This window comes from Oncorhynchus keta, unplaced genomic scaffold (assembly GCF_023373465.1).
Source record: "Oncorhynchus keta strain PuntledgeMale-10-30-2019 unplaced genomic scaffold, Oket_V2 Un_scaffold_13281_pilon_pilon, whole genome shotgun sequence".
Lineage (NCBI taxonomy): Eukaryota > Metazoa > Chordata > Actinopteri > Salmoniformes > Salmonidae > Oncorhynchus > Oncorhynchus keta.
This window is the reverse complement of record NW_026290770.1, coordinates 1-25,000: the sequence shown is the minus strand read 5'-3', so window position 1 is coordinate 25,000 and position 25,000 is coordinate 1. Positions and strand designations below refer to the sequence as shown.

General features: G+C 43.7%; 1 protein-coding gene and 3 long non-coding RNA genes across 8 annotated transcripts in view; 2 read left to right on the top strand and 2 right to left on the bottom strand.

The window, feature by feature from the left end:
• Positions 1-13,159, bottom strand: part of LOC127927348 (protocadherin-17-like) — a 104,430-nt gene extending 91,271 nt beyond the window's left edge. The window contains exons 1-2 of the mRNA XM_052513603.1: positions 12,988-13,159; positions 10,341-10,513 (exon numbers count right to left, since the gene is read on the bottom strand). Of these exons, the coding sequence (XP_052369563.1) occupies positions 10,341-10,513; positions 12,988-13,016 (202 nt within the window). The 5' untranslated portion in view covers positions 13,017-13,159. The remainder of the gene's footprint in view (positions 1-10,340; positions 10,514-12,987) is intronic.
• Positions 3,315-5,948, top strand: LOC127927350 (uncharacterized). 5 transcript variants are annotated; one of them, XR_008127094.1, is made up of 4 exons: positions 3,315-3,872; positions 3,910-4,127; positions 5,038-5,183; positions 5,443-5,948. It is a non-coding gene; the product is annotated as an uncharacterized LOC127927350 (long non-coding RNA). The 5 variants fall into 5 exon arrangements; XR_008127091.1 differs by having other exon boundaries at positions 5,406-5,948; XR_008127092.1 differs by lacking the exon at positions 5,443-5,948 and adding an exon at positions 5,369-5,401 and having other exon boundaries at positions 5,038-5,331.
• Positions 8,672-9,327, top strand: LOC127927351 (uncharacterized). The gene is made up of 3 exons (XR_008127095.1): positions 8,672-9,025; positions 9,068-9,109; positions 9,151-9,327. It is a non-coding gene; the product is annotated as an uncharacterized LOC127927351 (long non-coding RNA).
• A 2,548-nt stretch (positions 13,160-15,707) lies between the features above and the next one.
• Positions 15,708-17,226, bottom strand: LOC127927353 (uncharacterized). The gene is made up of 3 exons (XR_008127097.1): positions 16,789-17,226; positions 16,404-16,578; positions 15,708-16,074 (listed from the first exon to the last, which is right to left on the bottom strand). It is a non-coding gene; the product is annotated as an uncharacterized LOC127927353 (long non-coding RNA).
• Positions 17,227-25,000: the final 7,774 nt, after the last annotated feature.

Genomic DNA, 25,000 nt, shown 5'->3' with positions numbered 1-25,000 from the left:
GCTATGTTTTCTCTGACTGAAAACACGTATTAGCTAGCTATGTTTTCTCTGACTGAAAACACATATTAGCTAGCTATGTTTTCTCTGACTGAAAACACGTATTAGCTAGCTATGTTTTCTCTGACTGAAAACATGTATTAGCTAGCTACGTTTAGCTAGCTATGTTTTCTCTGACTGAAAACATGTATTAGCTAGCTACGTTTAGCTAGCTATGTTTTCTCTGACTGAAAACATGTATTAGCTAGCTACGTTTTCTCTGACTGAAAACACATATTAGCTAGCTATGTTTTCTCTGACTGAAAACATGTATTAGCTAGCTACGTTTAGCTAGCTACGTTTAGCTAGCTACGTTTTCTCTGACTGAAAACACATATTAGCTAGCTATGTTTTCTCTGACTGAAAACATGTATTAGCTAGCTACGTTTAGCTAGCTATGTTTTCTCTGACTGAAAACATGTATTAGCTAGCTACGTTTAGCTAGCTATGTTTTCTCTGACTGAAAACATGTATTAGCTAGCTACGTTTTCTCTGACTGAAAACACATATTAGCTACCTACGTTTTCTCTGACTGAAAACACATATTAGCTAGCTATGTTTTCTCTGACTGAAAACACATATTAGCTAGCTATCTTTTCTCTGACTGAAAACACATATTAGCTATATATGTTTTCTCTGACTGAAAACACATATTCTCTGGGTGATATATCTTTCTCTGGGTGATATATGTCTCTATCTCTGGGTGATATCTCTCTCTATCTCTGGGTGATATATCTCTCTATCTCTGGGTGATATATGTCTCTATCTCTGGGTGATATATGTCTCTTTCTCTGGGTGATATATCTCTCTATCTCTGGGTGATATATGTCTCTATCTCTGGGTGATATATGTCTCTTTCTCTGGGTGATATCTCTCTCTATCTCTGGGTGATATCTCTCTCTATCTCTGGGTGATATATCTCTCTATCTCTGGGTGATATATCTCTCTATCTCTGGGTGATATCTCTCTCTATCTCTGGGTGACATCTCTCTCTATCTCTGGGTGATATCTCTCTCTATCTCTGGGTGATATCTCTCTCTATCTCTGGGTGATATCTCTCTCTATCTCTGGGTGATATCTCTCTCTATCTCTGGGTGATATCTCTCTCTATCTCTGGGTGATATCTCTCTCTATCTCTGGGTGATATCTCTCTCTATCTCTGGGTGATATCTCTCTATCTCTGGGTGATATCTCTCTCTATCTCTGGGTGATATCTCTCTCTATCGCTGGGTGATATCTCTCTCCATCTCTGGGTGATATCTCTCTCTATCTCTGGGTGATATCTCTCTATCTCTGGGTGATATCTCTCTATCTCTGGGTGATATCTCTCTATCTCTGGGTGATATCTCTCTCTATCTCTGGGTGATATATCTCTCTCTATCTCTGGGTGATATCTCTCTCTATCTCTGGGTGATATCTCTCTCTATCTCTGGGTGATATCTCTCTCTATCTCTGGGTGATATCTCTCTCTATCTCTGGGTGATATCTCTCTGCTGCTGAAGGACATGGCAATGATGGTGTCAACTCAACTGGAACGAGATAATCATGCCTTTACACACACACACACACACACACACACACACACACACACACACACACACACACACACACACACACACACACACACACACACACACACACACACACACACACACACACACACACACACACACACACACACACACACACACACACACAGCAGCGGTACAAGGATTAGTGGCTGCTCACCGCAGGCAAATCACTGCATCAATTAATCACCAATTAATAGCTTACATTTTTGGGGAGGATACACTTCTGCTTAATTAATACACGGTCTGCATCCCAAATCTACCTATTCTCTATGTAGTGCCCTATTGTAGACCAGGACCCACACGGTTAGTAGTGCACTACTGTTGACCAGGGAATAGGATGTCATTTAGGACCCAGGAACAAACTCCCACATTGGTCAGTTTAATGAATGACTTGAGAGTTGGACCCTCATGCTGCTCAGAGCCACACAGAGACACATTCTACATATCAGAATATCAGAATTAGAGACTGAGGGGAGGGAGGGGTGGGTGGAGGGAGGGAGGGAAGGATGGAGGAATGGAGGGAGAGATGGAGGGAGGGAGGGGTGGAGGGAGGGAGGGAAGGATGGAGGGGTGGAGGGAGGGAGGGAGGGAGGGAGGGAGGGAGGGAGGGAGGGGGAGGGAGGGAAGGAAGGATGGAGGGAGGGAGGGAGGGAGGGGAGGGGTGGAGGGGTGGAGGGTGGAGGGAGGGAGGGAGGGGTGGAGAGGTGGAGGGAGGGAGGGAGGGAGGGAGGGAGGGAGGGAGGGAGGGAGGGAGGGAGGGAGGGAGGGAGGGAGGGAGGAGGAGGGGTGGAGGGAGGGAGGGAGGGAGGAATGGAGGGAGAGATGGAGGGAGGGAGGGAGGGAGGGGAGGGAGGGAGGGAGGAGGGAGGGAGGGAGGGAGGGAGGGAGGGAGGGAGGGAGGGAGGGAGGGAGGGAGGGAGGGGTGGAGGGGTGGAGGAATGGAGGGAGAGATGGAGGGGGTGGAGGGGTGGAGGAATGGAGGGAGAGATGGAGGGGGTGGAGGGAGGGAGGGAAGGATGGAGAGGTGGAGGGAGGGAGGGGTGGAGGGAGGGAGGGAAGGATGGAGGGGTGGAGGGAGGGAGGGAGGGAGGGAGGGAGGGAGGGAGGGAGGGAGGGAGGGAGGGAGGGAGGGGGGGAGGATGGAGGGAGGGAGGGAGGGAGGGAGGGGTGGAGGGGTGGAGAGGTGGAGGGAGGGAGGGAGGGGTGGAGAGGTGGAGGGAGGGAGGGAGGGAGGGAGGGAGGGAGGGAGGGAGGGGGAGGGGGGAGGGAGGGAGGGAGGGAGGGGTGGAGGGAGGGAGGGAGGGAGGAATGGAGGGAGAGATGGAGGGAGGGAGGGAGGGAGGGAGGGAGGGGTGGAGGGAGGAGGGGTGGAGGAATGGAGGGAGAGATGGAGGGGTGGAGGAATGGAGGGAGAGATGGAGGGTGGAGGGAGGGAGGGAAGGATGGAGAGGTGGAGGGAGGGAGGGAGGGAGGGATGGAGGGGGAGGGAGGGAGGGAGGGAGGGAGGAGGGAGGGAGGGAGGGAGGGAGGGAGGGAGGATGGAGAGGTGGAGGGAGGGAGGGAGGGAGGGAGGGACAGAGAGAGAAGAGAGAGGGGAGAGAGACAAGAGAGAGAGGGAGAGCAAAATTAGGTATATATATATATATATATATATATATATATATATATATATATATGTAGAGAGAGAGAGAGAGAGAGCAGAATGAGGTAAAGACAAAGAGAGAATAGAATACCAAGTGACCAACCAATGAATCATGAAGCTGGTTGAGAGAACCCCAAGAGTGTGTAAAGCTGTCGTCAAGGCAAAGGGAGGCTCCTTTGAAACATATAAAATACTTTTTGGGGGTTACTAAATGATTCCATGTGTGTTATTTCATAGATAGGTGCAGTGTAATGTGTTGTTTTACAGGGTCAGTCATAGTAGTATGATAGGTGTTGTTTTACAGGGTCAGTCATAGTAGTATGATAGGTGTTGTTGTACAGGGTCAGTCATAGTAGTATGATAGGTGTTGTTTTACAGGGTCAGTCATAGTAGTATGATAGGTGTTGTTTTACAGGGTCAGTCATAGTAGTATGATAGGTGTTGTTTTACAGGGTCAGTCATAGTAGTATGATAGGTGTTGTTTTACAGGGTCAGTCATAGTAGTATGATAGGTGTTGTTTTACAGGGTCAGTCATAGTAGTATGATAGGTGTTGTTTTACAGGGTCAGTCATAGTAGTATGATAGGTGTTGTTTTACAGGGTCAGTCATAGTAGTATGATAGGTGTTGTTGTACAGGGTCAGTCATAGTAGTATGATAGGTGTTGTTTTACAGGGTCAGTCAGTAGTATGATAGGTGTTGTTTTACAGGGTCAGTCATAGTAGTATGATAGGTGTTGTTTTACAGGGTCAGTCATAGTAGTATGATAGGTGTTGTTTTACAGGGTCAGTCATAGTAGTATGATAGGTGTTGTTTTACAGGGTCAGTCATAGTAGTATGATAGGTGTTGTTTTACAGGGTCAGTCAGTAGTATGATAGGTGTTGTTTACAGGTTCAGTCATAGTAGTATGATAGGTGTTGTTTTACAGGGTCAGTCATAGTAGTATGATAGGTGTTGTTTTACAGGGTCAGTCATAGTAGTATGATAGGTGTTGTTTTACAGGGTCAGTATAGTAGTATGATAGGTGTTGTTTTACAGGGTCAGTCATAGCAGTATGATAGGTGTTGTTTTACAGGGTCAGTCATAGTAGTATGATAGGTGTTGTTTTACAGGGTCAGTCATAGTAGTATGATAGGTGTTGTTTTACAGGGTCAGTCATAGTAGTATGATAGGTGTTGTTGTACAGGGTCAGTCAGTAGTATGATAGGTGTTGTTTTACAGGGTCAGTCATAGTAGTATGATAGGTGTTGTTGTACAGGGTCAGTCATAGTAGTGTGATAGGTGTTGTTTACAGGGTCAGTCATAGGGTATGATAGGTGTTGTTTTACAGGGTCATCAGTAGTATGATAGGTGTTGTTTTACAGGGTCAGTCATAGTAGTATGATAGGTGTTGTTTACAGGGTCAGTCATAGTAGTATGATAGGTGTTGTTGTACAGGGTCAGTCATAGTAGTATGATAGGTGTTGTTTTACAGGGTCAGCCATAGTAGTATGATAGGTGTTGTTGTACAGGGTCAGTCATAGTAGTGTGATAGGTGTTGTTGTACAGGGTCAGTCATAGTAGTATGATAGGTGTTGTTTTACAGGGTCAGTCATAGTAGTATGATAGGTGTTGTTGTACAGGGTCAGTCATAGTATGATAGGTGTTGTTTTACAGGGTCAGTCATAGTAGTATGATAGGTGTTGTTGTACAGGGTCAGTCATAGTAGTATGATAGGTGTTGTTTTACAGGGTCAGTCAGTAGTATGATAGGTGTTGTTGTACAGGGTCAGTCATAGTAGTATGATAGGTGTTGTTTTACAGGGTCAGTCATAGTAGTATGATAGGTGTTGTTTTACAGGGTCAGTCATAGTAGTATGATAGGTGTTGTTTTACAGGGTCAGTCAGTAGTATGATAGGTGTTGTTTTACAGGGTCAGTCATAGTAGTATGATAGGTGTTGTTGTACAGGGTCAGTCATAGTAGTATGATAGGTGTTGTTTTACAGGGTCAGTCATAGTAGTATGATAGGTGTTGTTGTACAGGGTCAGTCATAGTAGTATGATAGGTGTTGTTGTACAGGGTCAGTCATAGTAGTATGATAGGTGTTGTTGTACAGGGTCAGTCATAGTAGTATGATAGGTGTTGTTTTATAGGGTCAGTCATAGTAGTATGATAGGTGTTGTTTTACAGGGTCAGTCATAGTAGTATGATAGGTGTTGTTTTACAGGGTCAGTCATAGTAGTATGATAGGTGTTGTTTTACAGGGTCAGACATAGTAGTATGATAGGTGTTGTTTTACAGGGTCAGACATAGTGGTACAAAACACATTTTGTCATAAGCATCGTCACATATAAATGTTTCCATAATTTCCATCTATTACTCTGAATCGTTCTCATGGACGATTAAATTAGTACATTTTCAAAATTGGAAACATATGGCCGCCTTTAATTGGCCAATTCCTCTCGCCAGTGTAATGTAAAACCCAATGGAAAGACAAACGCTATTAAGACAGACAGACAGACAGACAGACAGACAGACAGACAGACAGACAGACATCCCTTCTATCCTCTACTGAAGCACTACGATCCTAACTACTACCGTATCTCAGGAGACTACATCTCCTCATCATCCCTCCTCTTCATCATCTCCTGTCCTCTACATTGTAGGAAACACTACGGTCCTAACTACTACCGTATCTCAGGAGACTACATCTCCTCATCCTCCCTCCTCTTCATCATCTCCTGTCCTCTATGTTGTAGTAAACACTACGATCCTAACTACTACCGTATCTCAGGAGACTACATCTCCTCATCATCATCTCCTGTCCTCTACATTGTAGGAAACACTACGGTCCTAACTACTACCGTATCTCAGGAGACTACATCTCCTCTTCATCATCTCCTGTCCTCTACATTGTAGGAAACACTACGGTCCTAACTACTACCGTATCTCAGGAGACTACATCTCCTCATCATCCCTCCTCTTCATCATCTCCTGTCCTCTACATTGTAGGAAACACTACGGTCCTAACTACTACCGTATCTCAGGAGACTACATCTCCTCATCATCATCTCCTGTCCTCTACATTGTAGTAAACTCTACGATCCTAACTACTACCGTATCTCAGGAGACTACATCTCCTCATCATCCCTCCATGTATCCTCCCTCTCCTCCGTGCTCCACCTCTCCATCCGTTGGCAGAACAGAACACCGGGGAGATAGAGGGCTGAGTACGAGCCTCTCCAGAGTTATGGTTCTACACATGTCCTGTGTAATCTGTCCTACCAACAGCGCTTAGAATAATTATTCATATTTAATCAGCTGCGCAGGATGTTACATCGTCTGCCTGCCGCATGCTAAGTCCTTTCCTTGTTCCATTATAAAACTTTTACACAATCACACTGCTGCCGGGGAATGAGAGGAGACAGGGGAAGGAGAGGAGGAGCAGTAGGAGTGGAGGGGAGGGACAGGTGGAGGGGAGGGAGGGAGGGAGGAGGGAGGGAGGGATCTAAATGGAAAGGGGAAAGTGGTTGGGCTTATAAAAACATAATGGGCTTGTCTGCTTTGATAAACTGACAACGTGGCTGGAATACAGAGAGAGAGAGAGAGAGAAGAGAGAGAGACAGAGAGACAGAGAGAGAGAGGAAGGAGGAAGAGGACAGGGAAGAGAGAGAGACAGGAAGGAAGGAAGGGAGAGAGAGACAGGAAGGAAGGAAGGAGAGAGAGACAGGAAGGGAGAGAGAGAGAGACAGGAAGGAAGGGAGAGAGAGACAGGAAGGAAGGGAGAGAGAGAGACAGAAGGAAGGAAGGAAGAGAGAGAGAGACAGGAAGGAAGGGAGAGAGAGAGAGACAGGAAGGAAGGAAGAGAGAGAGAGACAGGAAGGAAGGGGAGAGAGAGAGGAAGGAAGGAAGGAGAGAGACAGGAAGGAAGGGAGAGAGAGAGGAAGGAAGGAAGAGAGAGAGAGACAGAAGGAAGGGAGGAGAGAGACAGGAAGGAAGGAAGGGAGAGAGAGAGAGACAGGAAGGAAGGGAGAGAGAGACAGGAAGGAAGAGAGAGAGAGACAGGAAGGAAGGAAGGAGAGAGAGAGACAGGAAGGAAGGAGAGAGAGAGAGACAGGAAGGAAGGGAGAGAGAGAGAGAGGAAGGAAGGAAGGAGAGAGAGACAGGAAGGGAAGGAGAGAGAGACAGGAAGGAAGGGAGAGAGAGAGAGACAGGAAGGAAGGGAGAGAGAGAGAGGACAGGAAGGAAGGGAGAGAGAGAGAGACAGGAAGGAAGGAGAGAGAGAGAGAGACAGGAAGGAAGGGAAGAGAGAGAGAGAGGAAGGAGAGAGAGGAGAGAGAGACAGGAAGGAAGGAGACAGGAAGGAAGGAGGAGAGAGAGAGACAGGAAGGAAGGGAAGGAGAGGAAGGAGAGAGACAGGAAGGAAGGAGAGAGAGAGAGACAGGAAGGAAGGAAGAGAGAGAGACAGGAAGGAAGGAAGGGAGAGAGAGACAGGAAGGAAGGAAGGAAGGAGACAGGAGGAAGGAAGGACAGAGAGAGAGACAGGAAGGAAGGAAGGAAGGAGACAGGGAGAGAGAGAGAGACAGGAAGGAAGGGAGAGAGAGAGAGAGAGACAGGAAGGAAGGGAGAGAGAGAGAGAGAGACAGGAAGGAAGGGAGAGAGAGAGAGAGGAAGGAAGGAAGAGAGAGAGAGAGACAGGAAGGAAGGAAGGGAGAGAGAGACAGGAAGGAAGGGAGAGAGAGAGAGAGGAAGGAAGGAAGGAGAGAGAGAGAGACAGGAAGGAAGGGAGAGAGAGACAGGAAGGAAGGGAGGGAGAGAGAGAGAGAGAGAGAGGAAGGAAGGGAGAGAGAGAGAGAGAGGAAGGAAGGGAGAGAGAGAGAGAGAGAGAGGAAGGAAGGGAGAGAGAGAGAGAGAGACAGGAAGGAAGGAAGGAGAGAGACAGGAAGGAGGAAGGGAGAGAGAGAGAGGAAGGAAGGAAGGAGAGAGAGAAGGAGACAGGAAGGAAGGAAGAGAGAGAGAGAGAGGAAGGGAGAGAGAGAGACAGGAAGGAAGGAGAGAGAGAGAGACAGGAAGGAAGGGAGAGAGAGAGACAGGAAGGAAGGGAGAGAGAGAGAGACAGGAAGGAAGGGAGAGAGAGAGACAGGAAGGAAGGGAGAGAGAGAGAGGAAGGAAGGAAGGAGAGAGAGACAGGAAGGAAGGAAGGAGAGACAGAGGAAGGGAGAGACAGGAAGGAAGGAAGGGAGAGAGAGAGAGGAAGGAAGGGAGAGAGAGAGAGGAAGGAAGGGAGAGAGAGACAGGAAGGAAGGGAGAGAGAGAGAGACAGGAAGGAAGGGAGAGAGAGAGAGGAAGGAAGGAAGAGAGAGAGAGAGGAAGGAAGGGAGAGAGAGAGAGAGAGGAAGGAAGGGAGAGAGAGAGAGGAAGGAAGGAAGGGAGAGAGAGAGAGAGGAAGGAAGGGAGAGAGAGACAGAGACAGGAAGGAAGGGAGAGAGAGACAGGAAGGAAGGGAGAGAGAGACAGGAAGGAAGGGAGAGAGAGAGAGAGACAGGAAGGAAGGGAGAGAGAGAGAGCAAACAAAAGACGTGAAAATGAGGTGATGAGGAAGACAAAGACAAAGAGCCAGAAGGAGAGGTGAGGCTGAGGGGAGGGACCATGGAAGAGCCAGAAGGAGAGGTGTGGCTGAGGGGAGGGACCATGGAAGAGCCAGAAGGAGAGGTGAGGCTGAGGGGAGGGACCATGGAAGAGCCAGAAGGAGAGGTGTGGCTGAGGGGAGGGACCATGGAAGAGCCAGAAGGAGAGGTGAGGCTGAGGGGAGGGACCATGGAAGAGCCAGAAGGAGAGGTGTGGCTGAGGGGAGGGACCATGGAAGAGCCAGAAGGAGAGGTGTGGCTGAGGGGAGGACCATGGAAGAGCCAGAAGGAGAGGTGAGGCTGAGGGGAGGGACCATGGAAGAGCCAGAAGGAGAGGTGTGGCTGAGGGGAGGAACCATGGAAGGGAAGAACCAATCGCCATGTTGTGACCATGCCAACTATCTTCAGAATAGAAGGGGTTGATGTCAGAGTCTCAGATTGTAAACTGAATGAGGACTCCAACTATCTTCAGAATAGAAGGGGTTGATGTCAGAGTCTCAGATTGTAAACTAAATGAGGACTCCAACTATCTTCAGAATAGAAGGGGTTGATGTCAGAGTCTCAGATTGTAAACTGAATGAGGACTCCAACTATCTTCAGAATAGAAGGGGTTGATGTCAGAGTCTCAGATTGTAAACTGAATGAGGACTCCAACTATCTTCAGAATAGAAGGGGTTGATGTCAGAGTCTCAGATTGTAAACTAAATGAGGACTCACAAGTATGAAAATCTTCTCAAAGGTTTGATCGTGTCAGATTGAAAAAGGGGAAACAGAATCCAAACTGCCATTTTGTGAAAGCCAGTAGAGTATGTAGAGTATGTAGAGTATGTAGAGTATGTAGAGTATGTAGAGTATGTAGAGTATGTAGAGTATGTAGAGTATGTAGAGTATGAGAGTATGCCTCCAGAATAGAAGGTGTTCTCGTCAGACTGTAAACTAGAACTAAACATAAGATTCACCCTGCTCCAGAGTGGGGGCGGTTTAATGCCCATAACCTTTATCTTCAAGGAAGGGAATTTTAGACCGCCATTTTGTGACTATGCCAACTAAGGCCCTGCGACAGACTGAACGTCCTGTCCAGGGAGTTGACTTGTACATCTAGCTACGTAACACTACAAAAACAGGAGATAGACTAGCATCCTGTCCAGGGAGTTGACTTGTACATCTAGCTACATAACACTACAGAAACAGGAGATAGACTAGCATCCTGTCCAGGGAGTTGACTTGTACATCTAGCTACATAACACTACAGAAACAGGAGATAGACTAGCATCCTGTCCAGGGAGTTGACTTGTACATCTAGCTACATAACACTACAGAAACAGGAGATAGACTAGCATCCTGTCCAGGGAGTTGACTTGTACATCTAGCTACATAACACTACAGAAACAGCCGATCGTTCCAGACTCAGACAAGGCTGACTTCACAATAGAAGGAGGTGATCATGTCTGACGGTGAAGAGTAACCAGGTAACGAGGACTCACCCTGTTCCAGAGGAGGTGGTTTAACGCCCGTAGCCTTCATCTTCAGAGCCTCCTTGGCCGACATGTCGCAGCAGGAGCCTTTATTAGTGTCCTGGTCGCTATCGGCCTGATCACTATCGCCATGACCACTGTCTCTAAGGCTGGCTCGCTCTGGGTCCTTGAATGTCGAGCTGCTACAGGACAAGAAACAATTAAAGATATAAATAGGGTTTAAGGTTTAGGGTTTAGAGTTAGGTTTAGGGGTTAGGGTTTAGGGTTTAGGGTTTAGGGTTAGGGATTATGGTTCAGGGTTTAGGGTTTAGGGTTAGGGATTATGGTTCAGGGTTTAGGGGTTAGGGGTTAGGGTTTAGGGCTTAGTGTTAGGGTCAGGGTTTAGGGTTAGGGTTTAAGGTTAGGGTTTATGTTTAGGGTTTAGGGTTTAGTGTTAGGATTTAGGGTTAGGGTTTAGGTTTTAGTGTTAGGTTTAGGGCTTAGGGTTAGGTTTAGGGTTAGGTTTAGGGTCTGGGGTTAGGGTCAGGGGTTAGGGTCAGGGGATAGGGTCAGGGGTTAGGGGTTAGGTTTATATAGGGGACTTGAGTTGGACAGACTGAACATCTATTTCCATTTCTTTTCTGATTTCTACTAGATTGATAAAACTCTTCTGTGGGTTCAGTACTAGTATAGGATCTAGTTACAACTATAAAGGGTTAGGGTACAGTACTAGTATAGGATCTAGTTACAACTATAAAGGGTTAGTTGACTTGTACATATAGGATCTAGTTATAACTATAAAGGGTTAGGAGATAGACTAGCATCCTGTCTAGTTATAACTATAAAGGGTTAGGGTACAGTACTAGAATAGGATCTAGTTATAACTATAAAGGGTTACTTACAGTACTAGTATAGGATCTAGTTACAAGATAAAGGTTAGGGACTACAGTACTAGAATAGGATCTAGTTACAACTATAAAGGGTTAGGTTCAAGCAGCAGGAGTTTATAAAGGGTTAGTGTCTAGTACGGCCTGATCACTATAACCAGGGTTAAGGGTACAGTACTAGTATATGTCTAGTTACAACTATAAAGGGTTAGGGTTAGGGTACAGTAAAGATATATCTAGTTATAACTATAAAGGGTTAGGGTTATACAGTACTAGAATAGGATCTAGTTATAACTATAAAGGGTTAGGGTACAGTTAGAATAGGACTAGTTATAACTATAAAGGGTTAGGGTACAGTACTAGTATAGGATCTAGTTACAACTATAAAGGGTTAGGGTACAGTACTAGAGTTACAACTATAAAGGGTTAGGGTACAGTACTAGAATAGGATCTAGTTACAACTATAAAGGGTTAGGGTACAGTACTAGAAGGTCTAGTTACAACTATAAAGGGTTAGGGTACAGTTAGTAAGGATCTAGTTACAACTATAAAGGGTTAGGTACAGTACTAGGTACAGTTACAACTATATAAGGGTTAGGGTACAGTACTAGTATAGTTGGACAGACTATAACATCTAGGATTTCTAGATTACAACTATAAAGGGTTAGGGGTACAGTACTAGAATAGGATCTAGTTACAACTATAAAGGGTTAGGGTACAGTACTAGTATAGGATCTAGTTATAACTATAAAGTGTTAGGGTACAGTACTAGTATAGGCTCTAGTTATAACTATAAAGTGTTAGGGTACAGTACTAGTATAGGATCTAGTTATAACTATAAAGGGTTAGGGTACAGTACTAGTATAGGATCTAGTTACAACTATAAAGGGTTAGGGTTAGGGTACAGTACTAGTATAGGATCTAGTTATAACTATAAAGGGTTAGGGTACAGTACTAGTATAGGATCTAGTTACAACTATAGAGGGTTAGGGTACAGTACTAGTATATGATCTAGTTACAACTATAAAGGGTTAGGGTTAGGGTACAGTACTAGAATAGGATCTAGTTATAACTATAAAGGGTTAGGGTACAGTACTAGTATAGGATCTAGTTATAACTATAAAGGGTTAGGGTACAGTACTAGAATAGGATCTAGTTATAACTATAAAGGGTTAGGGTACAGTACTAGAATAGGATCTAGTTATAACTATAAAGGGTTAGGGTACAGTACTAGTATAGGATCTAGTTATAACTATAAAGGGTTAGGGTACAGTACTAGTATAGGATCTAGTTACAACTATAAAGGGTTAGGGTACAGTACTAGTATAGGATCTAGTTACAACTATAAAGGGTTAGGGTACAGTACTAGTATAGGATCTAGTTACAACTATAAAGGGTTAGGGTACAGTACTAGTATAGGATCTAGTTATAACTATAAAGGGTTAGGGTACAGTACTAGTATAGGATCTAGTTATAACTATAAAGGGTTAGGGTACAGTACTAGAATAGGATCTAGTTATAACTATAAAGGGTTAGGGTACAGTACTAGAATAGGATCTAGTTATAACTATAACGTGTTAGGGTACAGTACTAGAATAGGATCTAGTTATAACTATAAAGGGTTAGGGTACAGTACTAGTATAGGATCTAGTTATAACTATAAAGTGTTAGGGTACAGTACTAGTATAGGATGTAGTTATAACTATAAAGGGTTAGGGTACAGTACTAGTATAGGATCTAGTTATAACTATAAAGCATATAGACTATTGGGATTCATGATGAGTCCTTACCTTTGAACAAACTGCTGCCTGCTGCCCATGTAATTGGGCTCAGCGGGAAAATTGTCTGTCTGTGAAGAAGGGAAGAGAGGAGAGTGTTTACAACGTGTTGTGTTACACCCAAATGTGTCCCCTGTCGGTGTTGTGTTACAACCAAATGTGTCCCCTGTCGGTGTTGTGTTACACCCAAATGTGTCCCCTGTCGGTGTTGTGTTACACCCAAATGTGTCCCCTGTCGGTATTGTGTTACACCCAAATGTGTCCCCTGTCGGTATTGTGTTACACCCAAATGTGGCCCCTGTCGGTGTTGTGTTACACCCAAATGTGTCCCCTGTCGGTATTGTGTTACACCCAAATGTGTCCCCTGTCGGTATTGTCTTACACCCAAATGTGTCCCCTGTCGGTATTGTCTTACACCCAAATGTGTCCCCTGTCGGTATTGTCTTACACCCAAATGTGTCCCCTGTCGGTATTGTCTTACACCCAAATGTGTCCCCTGTCGGTGTTGTGCTACTCCCAAATGTGTCCCCGGTTGGTGTTGCAACAAGAGCTCCTGAAGGGGGGGGGGGGGAAGAATGATGAGAGGAATGTGGAGGAGGGGGGAGAATGAAGAGAGGAGGGGGGAAGAGGGGGGAGAATTTTGAGTGGAGGGGGAGGAGGGGGGAGGAAGGGGTACCAGATTCTATTTAATTTGTTTCCTTTAATTAATGAAGAAAACATGTTCTTGAAGAGAAGAGGAGCTTCTACTGAACTGTGCTGAATGGAATGTACAGTTGATGTCGGACGTGTACATACATCTTAGCCAAGTACATTTAAACTCGGTTTTTCACAATTCCTGACATTTAATCCTCGTAAAAGATTCCCTGTCTTAGGTCAGTTAGGATCACCACTTTATTTTAAGAACGTGAAATGTCAGAATAATACTAGAGAGAATGATTTATTTCAGATTTAATTTCTTTCATCGTATTCCCAGTGGGTCAGAAGTTCACATACACTCAATTAGTATTTGGTAGCATTGCCTTTGCATTGTTTAACTTGGGTCAAACGTTTTGGGTAGCCTTCCACAAGCTTCCGACAAAAAGTTGGGTGAATTTTGGCCCATTCCTCCTGACAGAGCTGGTGTAACTGAGTCAGGTTTGTAGGCCTGGATTGCACAAGCTTTTTCAATTCTGCCCACAAATGTTCTATTGGACTGAGGTCAGGGCTTTGTGATGGCCACTCCAATACCTTGACTTTGTTGTCCTTAAGCCATTTTTTTCACAACTTTGGAAGTATGCTTGGGGTCATTGTCCATTTGGAAGACCCATTTGCGACCAAGCTTTAACTTCCTGACTGATGTCTTGAGATGTTTCTTCAATATATCCACATAATTTCCCTTCCTCATGATGTCATCTATTTTTTGAAGTGCCCCAGTCCCTCCTGCAGCAAAGCACCCCAACAAGATGATGCTGCCACCCCCGTGCTTCACGGTTGGGATGGTGTTCTTCGGCTTGCAAGCCTCCCCCTTTTTCCTCCAAACATAACGATGGACATTATGGCCAAACAGTTCTATTTTCTTTTCATCAGACCAGAGGACTTTTCTCCAAAAACAACAATCTTTGTCCCCATGTGCAGTTTCAAACCGTAGTCTGGCTTTTTTATGGCGGTTTTGGAGCAGTGGCTTCTCCCTTGCTGAGCGGCCTTTCAGGTTATGTCGATATAGGACTTGTTTTATAGATGGATATTGATAAGTTTGTACCTGTTTCCTCCAGCATCTTCAGAAGGTCCTTTGCTGTTGTTCTGGGATTGATTTGCACTTTTCACACCAAAGTACGTTCATCTCTAGAAGACAGAACGAGTCTCCTTCCTGAGCGGTGTGACGGCTGCGTGGTCCCATGGTGTTTATTCTTGCGTACTATTGTTTGTACAGATGAACGTGGTATCTTCAGGCATTTGGAAATTGCTCCCAAGGATGAACCAGACTTGTAGAGGTCTACAATGTTTTTCTGAGGTCTTGGCTGATTTCTTTTGATTTTCCCATGATGTCAAACGAAAAGACACTGAGTTTGAAGGTAGGCCTTGAAATATATCCACAGGTACCTCCGATTGACTCAAATTATGTCAATTAGCCTATCAGAAGCTTCTGAAGCCATGACATGATTTTCTGTAATCTTCCAAGTTGTTTAAAGGCAGAGTCAACTTAGTGTATGTAAACTTCTGATCCACTGGAATAGTGATACAGTGATTTATAAGTGAAATAATCTGTCTGTAAACAATTGTTGGAAAAATGACTTGTGTCATACACAAAGTAGATATCCTAACCGACTTTCCTAGACTATAGTTTGTTAACAAGAAATGTGTGGAGTCGTTGAAAAACGAGTTTTAATAACTCCAACCTAAGTGTATGTAAACTAGTGTTAATGACTCCAACCTAAGTGTATGTAAACTAGTTTTAATGACTCCAACCTAAGTGTATGTAAACTAGTTTTAATGACTCCAACCTAAGTGTATGTAAACTAGTTTTAATGACTTTTAATGACTCAACCTAAGTGTATGTAAACTAGTTTTAATGACTCCAACCTAAGTGTATGTAAACTAGTTTTAATGACTCCAACCTAAGTGTATGTAAACTAGTTTTAATGACTCCAACCTAGTTTTAATGTGTATGTAAACTAGTTTTAATGACTCCAACCTAAGTGTATGTAAACTAGTTTTAATGACTCCAACCTAGTTTTAGTGTAACCTGTAAACTAGTTTTAATGACTCCAACCTAAGTGTATGTAAACTAGTTTTAATGACTCCAACCTAAGTGTATGTAAACTAGTTTTAATGACTCCAACCTAAGTGTATGTAAACTAGTTTTAATGACTCCAACCTCAGTGTATGTAAACTAGTTTTAATGACTCCAACCTAAGTGTATGTAAACTAGTTTTAATGACTCCAACCTAAGTGTATGTAAACTAGTGTTAATGACTCCAACCTAAGTGTATGTAAACTAGTTTTAATGACTCCAACCTAAGTGTATGTAAACTAGTTTTAATGACTCCAACCTAAGTGTATGTAAACTAGTTTTAATGACTCCAACCTAAGTGTATGTAAACTAGTTTTAATGACTCCAACCTCAGTGTATGTAAACTAGTTTTAATGACTCCAACCTAAGTGTATATAAACTAGTTTTAATGACTCCAACCTAAGTGTATATAAACTAGTTTTAATGACTCCAACCTAAGTGTATGTAAACTAGTTTTAATGACTCCAATCTAAGTGTATGTAAACTAGTTTTAATGACTCCGACCTAAGTGTATGTAAACTAGTTTTAATGACTCCAACCTAAGTGTATGTAAACTAGTTTTAATGACTCCAATCTAAGTGTAAACTGTAAACCTAGTTTTAATGACTCCAACCTAAGTGTGTAAACTAGTTTTAAAACTAGTTTTAATGACTCCAACCTAAGTGTATGTAAACTAGTTTTAATGACTCCAACCTAAGTGTATGTAAACTAGTTTTAATGACTCCAACCTAAGTGTCTGTAAACTAGTTTTAATGACTCCAACCTAAGTGTATGTAAACTAGTTTTAATGACTCCAACCTAAGTGTGTGTAAACTAGTTTTAATGACTCCAACCTAAGTGTATGTAAACTCGTTTTAATGACTCCAACCTAAGTGTATGTAAACTAGTTTTAATGACTCCAACCTAAGTGGATGTAAACTAGTTTTAATGACTCCAACCTAAGTGTATGTAAACTCGTTTTAATGACTCCAACCTAAGTGTATGTAAACTAGTTTTAATTACTCCAACCTAAGTGTATGTAAACTAGTTTTAATGACTCCAACCTAAGTGGATATAAACTAGTTTTAATGACTCCAACCTAAGTGTATGTAAACTAGTTTTAATGACTCCAACCTAAGTGTATGTAAACTAGTTTTAATGACTCCAACCTAAGTGGATATAAACTAGTTTTAATGACTCCAACCTAAGTGTATGTAAACTAGTTTTAATGACTCCAACCTAAGTGTATGTAAACTAGTTTTAATGACTCCAACCTAAGTGTATGTAAACTAGTTTTAATGACTCCAACCTAAGTGTATGTAAACTAGTTTTAATGACTCCAACCTAAGTGGATATAAACTAGTTTTAATGACTCCAACCTAAGTGTATGTAAACTAGTTTTAATGACTCCAACCTAAGTGTATGTAAACTAGTTTTAATGACTACAACCTAAGTGGATGTAAACTAGTTTTAATGACTACAACCTAAGTGGATGTAAACTAGTTTTAATGACTCCAACCTAAGTGTATGTAAACTTCCTACTTCAACTGTATCAACACATTCTGATGATGTAACAATGGGTTTAACATGGAATAGAGAGACATGTCACATGACTACATTGTAACCACACGGGTAGTTAGTCAGTTACTGTCCAGAACGTCCTCAATTCGTCAGAACACTACAAGAAGTCTAAAGCATTCCACAGGGATGCTGGCCTCATGTTGAGTCCAACGCTGCCCACAGTCGTGTCCAGTTGGCTGGATGTCCTTTGGGTGGTGGACCATTCTTGATACACACAAGAAAATATTGAGTGTCAAAAACTCAGCAGTGTTATAGTTCTTGACACAAACAGATGTGCCTGGTACCTACTACCATACACCGTTCAGAGGCACTTAAATCTGTTGTCTTGTTCATTCACACTCTGAATGGCAACACAGACACAATCCATGTCTCAATTGTCTCAAGGCTTAAAACTCCTTCTTTAACCTGGTCTCCTCCCCTTCATCTACACTGATCAATAAGAGATCATAACTTTCACCTGGTCATTTATTTATTTATTTTTTATTTCACTTTTATTTTAACCAGGTAGGCAAGTTGAACAAGTTCTCATTTACAATTGCGACCTGGCCAAGAATAAAGCAAAGCAGTTCGACACAAACAACAACAACACAGAGTTACACATGGAGTAAACAAAACATACAGTCCATAACACAGTTGAAGAAAATCTATATACAGGCAATAAATAGGCCGTGTTGGCGGTGAAGTAATTACAATATACCAATTAGACACTGGAATGATAGATGTGCAGAAGATGAATGTGTAAGTAGAGAATACAGGGGTGCAAAGGAGCCAGATAAATAAATAAATACAGTATGGGGATGAGGTAGTTGGATGGGTTATTTACAGATGGGCTATGTACAGGTGCAGTGATCTGTGAGCTGCTCAGACAGCTGGTGCTTGAAGTTAGTGAGGGAGGTAAGAGTCTCCAGCTTCAGTGATTTTTGCAATTAATTCCAGTCATTGGCAGCAGAGAACTGGAAGGAAAGGAGGCCAAAGGAGGAATTGGCTTTGGGGGTTGACTCGAGAGATATACCTGCTGGAGCGCGTGCTACGGGTGGGTGCTGCTATGGTGACCAGTGAGCTGAGATAAGGCGGCGCCTTACCTATCAGAGACTTATAGATGACCTGAAGCCAGTGGGTTTGGTGACGAGTATGAATCGAGGGCCAGCAAACAAAAATGTACAGGTCGCAGTGGTGGGTTATGGGGCTTTGGTGACAAAACGGATGACACTGCATCCAGTTTGTTGAGTAGAGTGTTGGGGGCTATTTTGTAAATGACATCGCCGAAGTCGAGGATCGGTAGGATAGTCAGTTTTACGAGGGTATGTTTGGCAGCATGAGTGAAGGATGCTTTGTTGTGAAATAGGAAGCCGATTCTAGATTTAATTTTGGATTGGAGATGTTTGATGTGGGTCTGGAAGGAGAGTTTACAGTCTTGCCAGACACCTAGGTATTTATAGTTGTCCACATATCCTAAGTCAGAACCATCCAGAGTATTGATGCTGCGCGGGCGGGCAGTTGTGGGCAGCGATCGGTTTAGTTTTACTTGCAGTTGAAGGCCACGGAAGGAGAGTTGTATGGCATTGAAGCTTGTCTGGAGGTTTGTTAACACAGTGTCCAAAGAAGGGCCAGATGTATACAGAATGGTGTCGTCTGCGTAGAGGTGGATCAGAGAATCACCAGCAGCAAGAGCGACATCATTGATATATACAGAGAAAAGAGTCGGCCAAATATTTGAACCCTGTGGCACCCTCATAGAGACTGCCAACTAGAGGTCGACGGAAAATGATTTTTCAACGCCGATATCGATACCGATTATTGGAGGACCAAAAAAAGCCGATATCGATTAATCAGATGATTGTTTAAAAAATATTTTTATATATTTTATAATATTACAACAATACTGAATGAACACTTATTTTAACTTAATATAATACATCAATACAATCAATTTAGCCTCAAATAAATAATGAAACATGTTCAATTTGGTTTAAATAATGCAAAAACAAAGTGTAGGAAAGTAAAAGTGCAATATGTGCCATGTATGAAAGCTAATGATTCAGTTCCTTGCTCAGAACATGAGAACATATGAAAGCTGGTGGTTCCTTTTAACATGAGTCTTCAATATTCCCAGTTAAGAAGTTTTAGGTTGTAGTTATTATAGGAATTATAGGACTATTTCTCTCTATACCATTTGTATTTTGTATACCTTTGACTATTGGATGTTCTAATAGGTACTTTAGTATTGCCAGTGTAACAGTATAGCTTCCGTCCCTCTCCTCGCTCCTACCTGGGCTCGATCCAGGAACACAATGACAACAGCCACCCTCGAAGCAGCGTTACCCATGCAGAGCAAGGGGAACAACCACTCCAAGGCTCAGAGCGGGTGACGTTTGAAACGCTATCAGCGCGCACCCCGCTAACTAGCTCGCCATTTCACATCGGTTACACCAGCCTAATCTCGGGGGTTGATGGGCTTGAAGTCATAAACAGCGCAATGCTTGACGCACAACGAAGAGCTGCTGGCAAAACACATGAAAGTGCTGTTAGAATGAATGCTTATGAGCCTGCTGCTGCCTACCACCGCTCAGTCAGACTGCTCTATCAGATCATAGACTTAGTTATAACATAACAACACACAGAAATACTAGCCTTTGGTCATTAATATGGTCGAATCTGGAAACTATAATCTCGAAAACAAGACTTTTATTCTTTCAGTAAAATATGGGGTGGCATCCATAAGTCTAAATATTCCTGTTACATTGCACAACCTTCAATGTTATGTCATAATTACGTAATATTCTGGCAAATTAGGCGGCCCAAACTGTTGCATATACCCTGACTCTGTGTGCAATGAACGCAAGAGAAGTGACACAATTTCCCTGGTTTATATTGCCTGCTAACCTGGATTTCTTTTAGCTAAATATGCAGGTTTAAAAATATATACTTCTGTATTGATTTTAAGAAAGGCATTGATGTTTATGGTTAGGTACAGTCATGCAACTTTTTTCGCAAATGCACTGGAGCCAGGACTGTCTCTCTTCCCCTCTCTCGCTAACTCTCCCTCTCTCTCTCTGTATTTCACTCCCTCGCTCTCCAAATCTCTCTCTCCAACTCTCTGTCTGTCTGTCTCTCTCTATGTCAATCTCTCTCTCTCTCTCTCTCTCTCTCTCTCTCATTCTCTCTCTATGTCTCTCTCTCTCTCTCTCTCTCTCTCTCAATCTCTCTCTCTCTCTCTGTCTCTCTCTCTCTCATTCTCTCTCTGTATCTCACTCTCTTTCTCCCTCTAAATCTATCTCTCTCTCTCTGTCTCTCTCTCTCTCTCATTCTCTCTCTGTATCTCTCTCTGGGGTGTCTCAATTGTCCATCCCGTCAATGTTGCGTCAATGTTGCTGCAGCGTATTTGCTCTGTGTCTCAGAGTCAATGATGAGGGGGGCGGAGGGGATATGGAAGGGATGGAGAGAGGGGGAGCCTGGGTCCCAACTCCCAGACGTGGTCCAGACAGTATCGACATCCTAAACACGAGATGGAGAGACTGAACAGGAGGTCAATGCACTCACTCTCTCGCTCTCTGTTTATCCACTTCCTTATTCTCTCTCTCTCTCTCTCTCTCTCTCTCTCTCTCTCTCTCTCTCTCTCTCTCTCTCTCTCTCTCTCTCTCTCTCTCTCTCTCTGTATCTCTCCCTCTCTCTCCCTATCCTATCTCTCTTCTCTCTATCTCTCTCTCATTCTCTCTCTCTATCTCCTCTCTCCCTCTCTCTCTCTCTCTCTCTCTCTCTCTCTCTCTCTCTCTCTCTCTCTCTCTCTCTCTCTCTCTCTCTCTCTCTCTCTCTCTCTCTCTCTCTTTCCATCCCTCTCTCTTCTCTCTGTCTCTCTCTCTTCTCTCTGTCTCTCTCTCTCTCTGATGAAAGGGGGCGGAGGGGAGATGGAAGGGATGGAGAGAGTTTATCCACTTCCTTATTCTCTCTCTCTCTCTCTCTCTCTCTCTCTCTCTCTCTCTCTCTCTCTCTCTCTCTCTCTCTCTCTCTCTCTCTCTCTCTCTCTCTCTCTCTCTCTCTCTCTCTCTCTCTCTCTCTCTCTCTCTCTCTCTCTCTCTCTCTCTCTCCAGCCATTATCAGTCATATTAGCCTCTCTAATCATTCTAATTAGCCGTGTTAATGAAAAGGTTGTCTAGATCAGCTCAGAGATCAGAGAGAACCAGACATTTAAAGAAAAAACAGACCTCAGATTCCTGTGAGGGACGGCAGGTAGCCTGGAGGGTAGGAACGCTGGGCCAGTAACCCAAAGGTTGCTGGTTCGAATCCCCGGAAATCTGTCGTTCTGCTCCTGAGTGAAGCAGTTAACCCCCCCGTTCCCCGGGTGTTGAGAACATGGATGTTGATTAAGGCAGCACCCCCCCCCCCAACCAGCACCTCTCTGATTCAGAGGAGTTGGGTTAAATGAGGAAGACCCGTTTCAGTTACATTTACATTTAAGTCATTTAGCAGACGCTCTTATCCAGAGCGACTTACAAATTGGTGCATTCACCTTATGACATCCAGTAGAATAGTCACTTTAAAATAGTGCATCTAAATCTTAAAGGGGGGGGTGAGAGGGATTACTTATCCTATCCTAGGTATTCCTTGAAGAGGTGGGGTTTCAGGTGTCTCCGGAAGGAGACGGAAGTTGAATGCATTCGGTTATACAACTGACTAGTTATCCCCGTAGCCATAGTGCACTGCTTTGGAACCAGGGCCCATTGGACACACAACGTAGGGGATAGGGTGACATTTTGTTTCTAGACAATAACCTTCCTGTTTCCTGTCCAGCCATCCAGCTATCTATTATACTGCAGAGTCAAATGTCTTTTTTAAAAATGTCACAAAATAATCATCACAGGATATGAAATCACTGAATCTCTTTGGAGCCCAGAAATAACAAGACTGTTAATGGATAAATGTTTGTTTTTTGTCTTTCTTACTGAACTAATTACCAGAAATATTTTAATCTCAAGGCACCAAATCACACCTGTTTATAATTGCAATCTGGAGTCTTGCCAAGTGATTCCATCACAACAGAAATGTTGATCGTTCTGGAATCCTCACAGAGAGACAGACAGAGACCACTCCTTGGGATCTTCACAGAGAGACAGACAGAGAACACTCCTAGCGTTCTTCACAGAGAGACAGACAGAGACCACTCCTTGGGATCTTCACAGAGAGACAGACAGAGAACACTCCTTGGGATCTTCACAGAGAGACAGACAGAGAACACTCCTTGGGATCTTCACAGAGAGACAGACAGAGAACACTCCTTGGGATCTTCACAGAGAGACAGACAGAGAACACTCCTTGGGATCTTCACAGAGAGACAGACAGAGAACACTCCTTGGGATCTTCACAGAGAGACAGACAGAGAACACTCCTTGGGATCTTCACAGAGAGACAGACAGAGAACACTCCTTGGGATCTTCACAGAGAGACAGACAGAGAACACTCCTTGGGATCTTCACAGAGAGACAGACAGAGAACACTCCTTGGGATCTTCACATTCTCTTGATATTAGGGAGTCAATGGGGTATTTCAACAGCCCGTATGGAACGAGGTGTGTGTGTGTGTGTGTGTGTGTGTGTGTGTGTGTGTGTGTGTGTGTGTGTGTGTGTGTGTGTGTGTGTGTGTGTGTGTGTGTGTGTGTGTGTGTGTGTGTGTGTGTGTGTGTGTGTGTGTGTGTGTGTGTGTGTCTGTGTGCAGCATGGCTCAGTAGACACATACAGAGAGCTGCAGAATGCGGGGGCATGTGAAGGTCGTGACCTTTAGTTCCTTTGTCAAACACTCTCTCTCTATATCCACCTGAACCCCTCTATATATATATATATATCGAGAGAGAGAGAGGGTTCAGGTGGATATAGATAGAGAGAGAGTGTTTATATATATATATATGACCCCCTCTCTCGCTCTCTCTCTCTATATCCACCTGACCCCCTATCTCTCTCTCTCTCTCTCTCCCTCTCTCCCTCTCTCCCTCTCTCTCTCTCTCTCTCTCTCTCTCTCTCTCTCTCTCTCTCTCTCTCCCTCTCTCTCTCTCTCTCTCTCTCTCTCTCTCTCTCTCTCTCTCTCTCCTCTCTCTCTCTCTCTCTCTATATATATATATATCCACCTGAACCCCCCTCTCTCTCTCTCTCTCTCTCTCTCTCTCTCTCTCTCTCTCTCTCTCTCTCTCTCACTCTCTCACTCAGCCATATCAAAGGGTACAATCTAATAATAAAAAAATATTGAAATTGTTTGGCATTGAAATAATAATTGCCTGCAGTCCTTTGAAATGCAGGAGAGAGAAGAAGAGAGGACAGATGAGTTTGAAGGCCATTTTCAATTCTGACAAAACAGACTCTCCTCTCTCTCATTCTTGTTCTGTGAATCATTCTCTACCTCCATTCAAGCCTGTTTCTCTAGTGGTCAGATATTACCCAGAGGCCTCTCCAGTAGTCAGATATTACCCAGAAGCCTCTCTAGTAGTCAGATATTACCCAGAAGCCTCTCTAGTGGTCAGATATTACCCAGAAGCCTGTTTCTCTAGTAGTCAGATATTACCCAGAAGCCTGTTTCTCTAGTGGTCAGATATTACCCAGAAGCCTGTTTCTCTAGTAGTCAGATATTACCCAGAAGGCTGTTTCTCTAGTAGTCAGATATTACCCAGAAGCCTGTTTCTCTAGTGGTCAGATATTACCCAGAAGGCTGTTTCTCTGGCAGTCAGATATTACCCAGAAGGCTGTTTCTCTGGCAGTCAGATATTACCCAGAAGTCTGTTTCTCTGGCAGTCAGATATTACCCAGAAGGCTGTTTCTCTGGCAGTCAGATATTACCCAGAAGGCTGTTTCTCTAGTAGTCAGATATTACCCAGAAGGCTGTTTGTCTAGTAGTCAGATATTACCCAGAAGGCTGTTTGTCTAGTAGTCAGATATTACCCAGAAGGCTGTTTCTCTGGCAGTCAGATATTGAGTTGGAGGCTGGGCTCTCACTGTCTTTGTCTGATTAGTCAGTGTCCCAAATGTTTGGTGCACTACTTTAGACCAGGTTACCATGGAGAACATGTTACCATGGAGAGCTCTAGAGCTGTCCAATCAACCAATTACAGCTCAGTTCTATCTCCTCTAGTCCTTCCTCTTCCTGTTGATGTCATGTATCAGGTCATATCTTCTACCAATTATCAGCCCAGTTCTATCTCCTCTAGTCCTTCCTCTTCCTGTTGATGTCATGTATCAGGTCATATCTTCTACCAATTACAGCCCAGTTCTATCTCCTCTAGTCCTTCCTCTTCCTGTTGATGTCATGTATCAGGTCATATCTTCTACCAATTACAGCCCAGTTCTATCTCCTCTAGTCCTTCCTCTTCCTGTTGATGTCATGTATCAGGTCATATCTTCTACCAATTACAGCCCAGTTCTATCTCCTCTAGTCCTTCCTCTTCCTGTTGATGTCATGTATCAGGTCATATCTTCTACCAATTACAGCCCAGTTCTATCTCCTCTAGTCCTTCCTCTTCCTGTTGATGTCATGTATCAGGTCATATCTTCTACCAATTACAGCCCAGTTCTATCTCCTCTAGTCCTTCCTCTTCCTGTTGATGTCATGTATCAGGTCATATCTTCTACCAATTACAGCCCAGTTCTATCTCCTCTAGTCCTTCCTCTTCCTGTTGATGTCATGTATCAGGTCATATCTTCTACCAATTACAGCCCA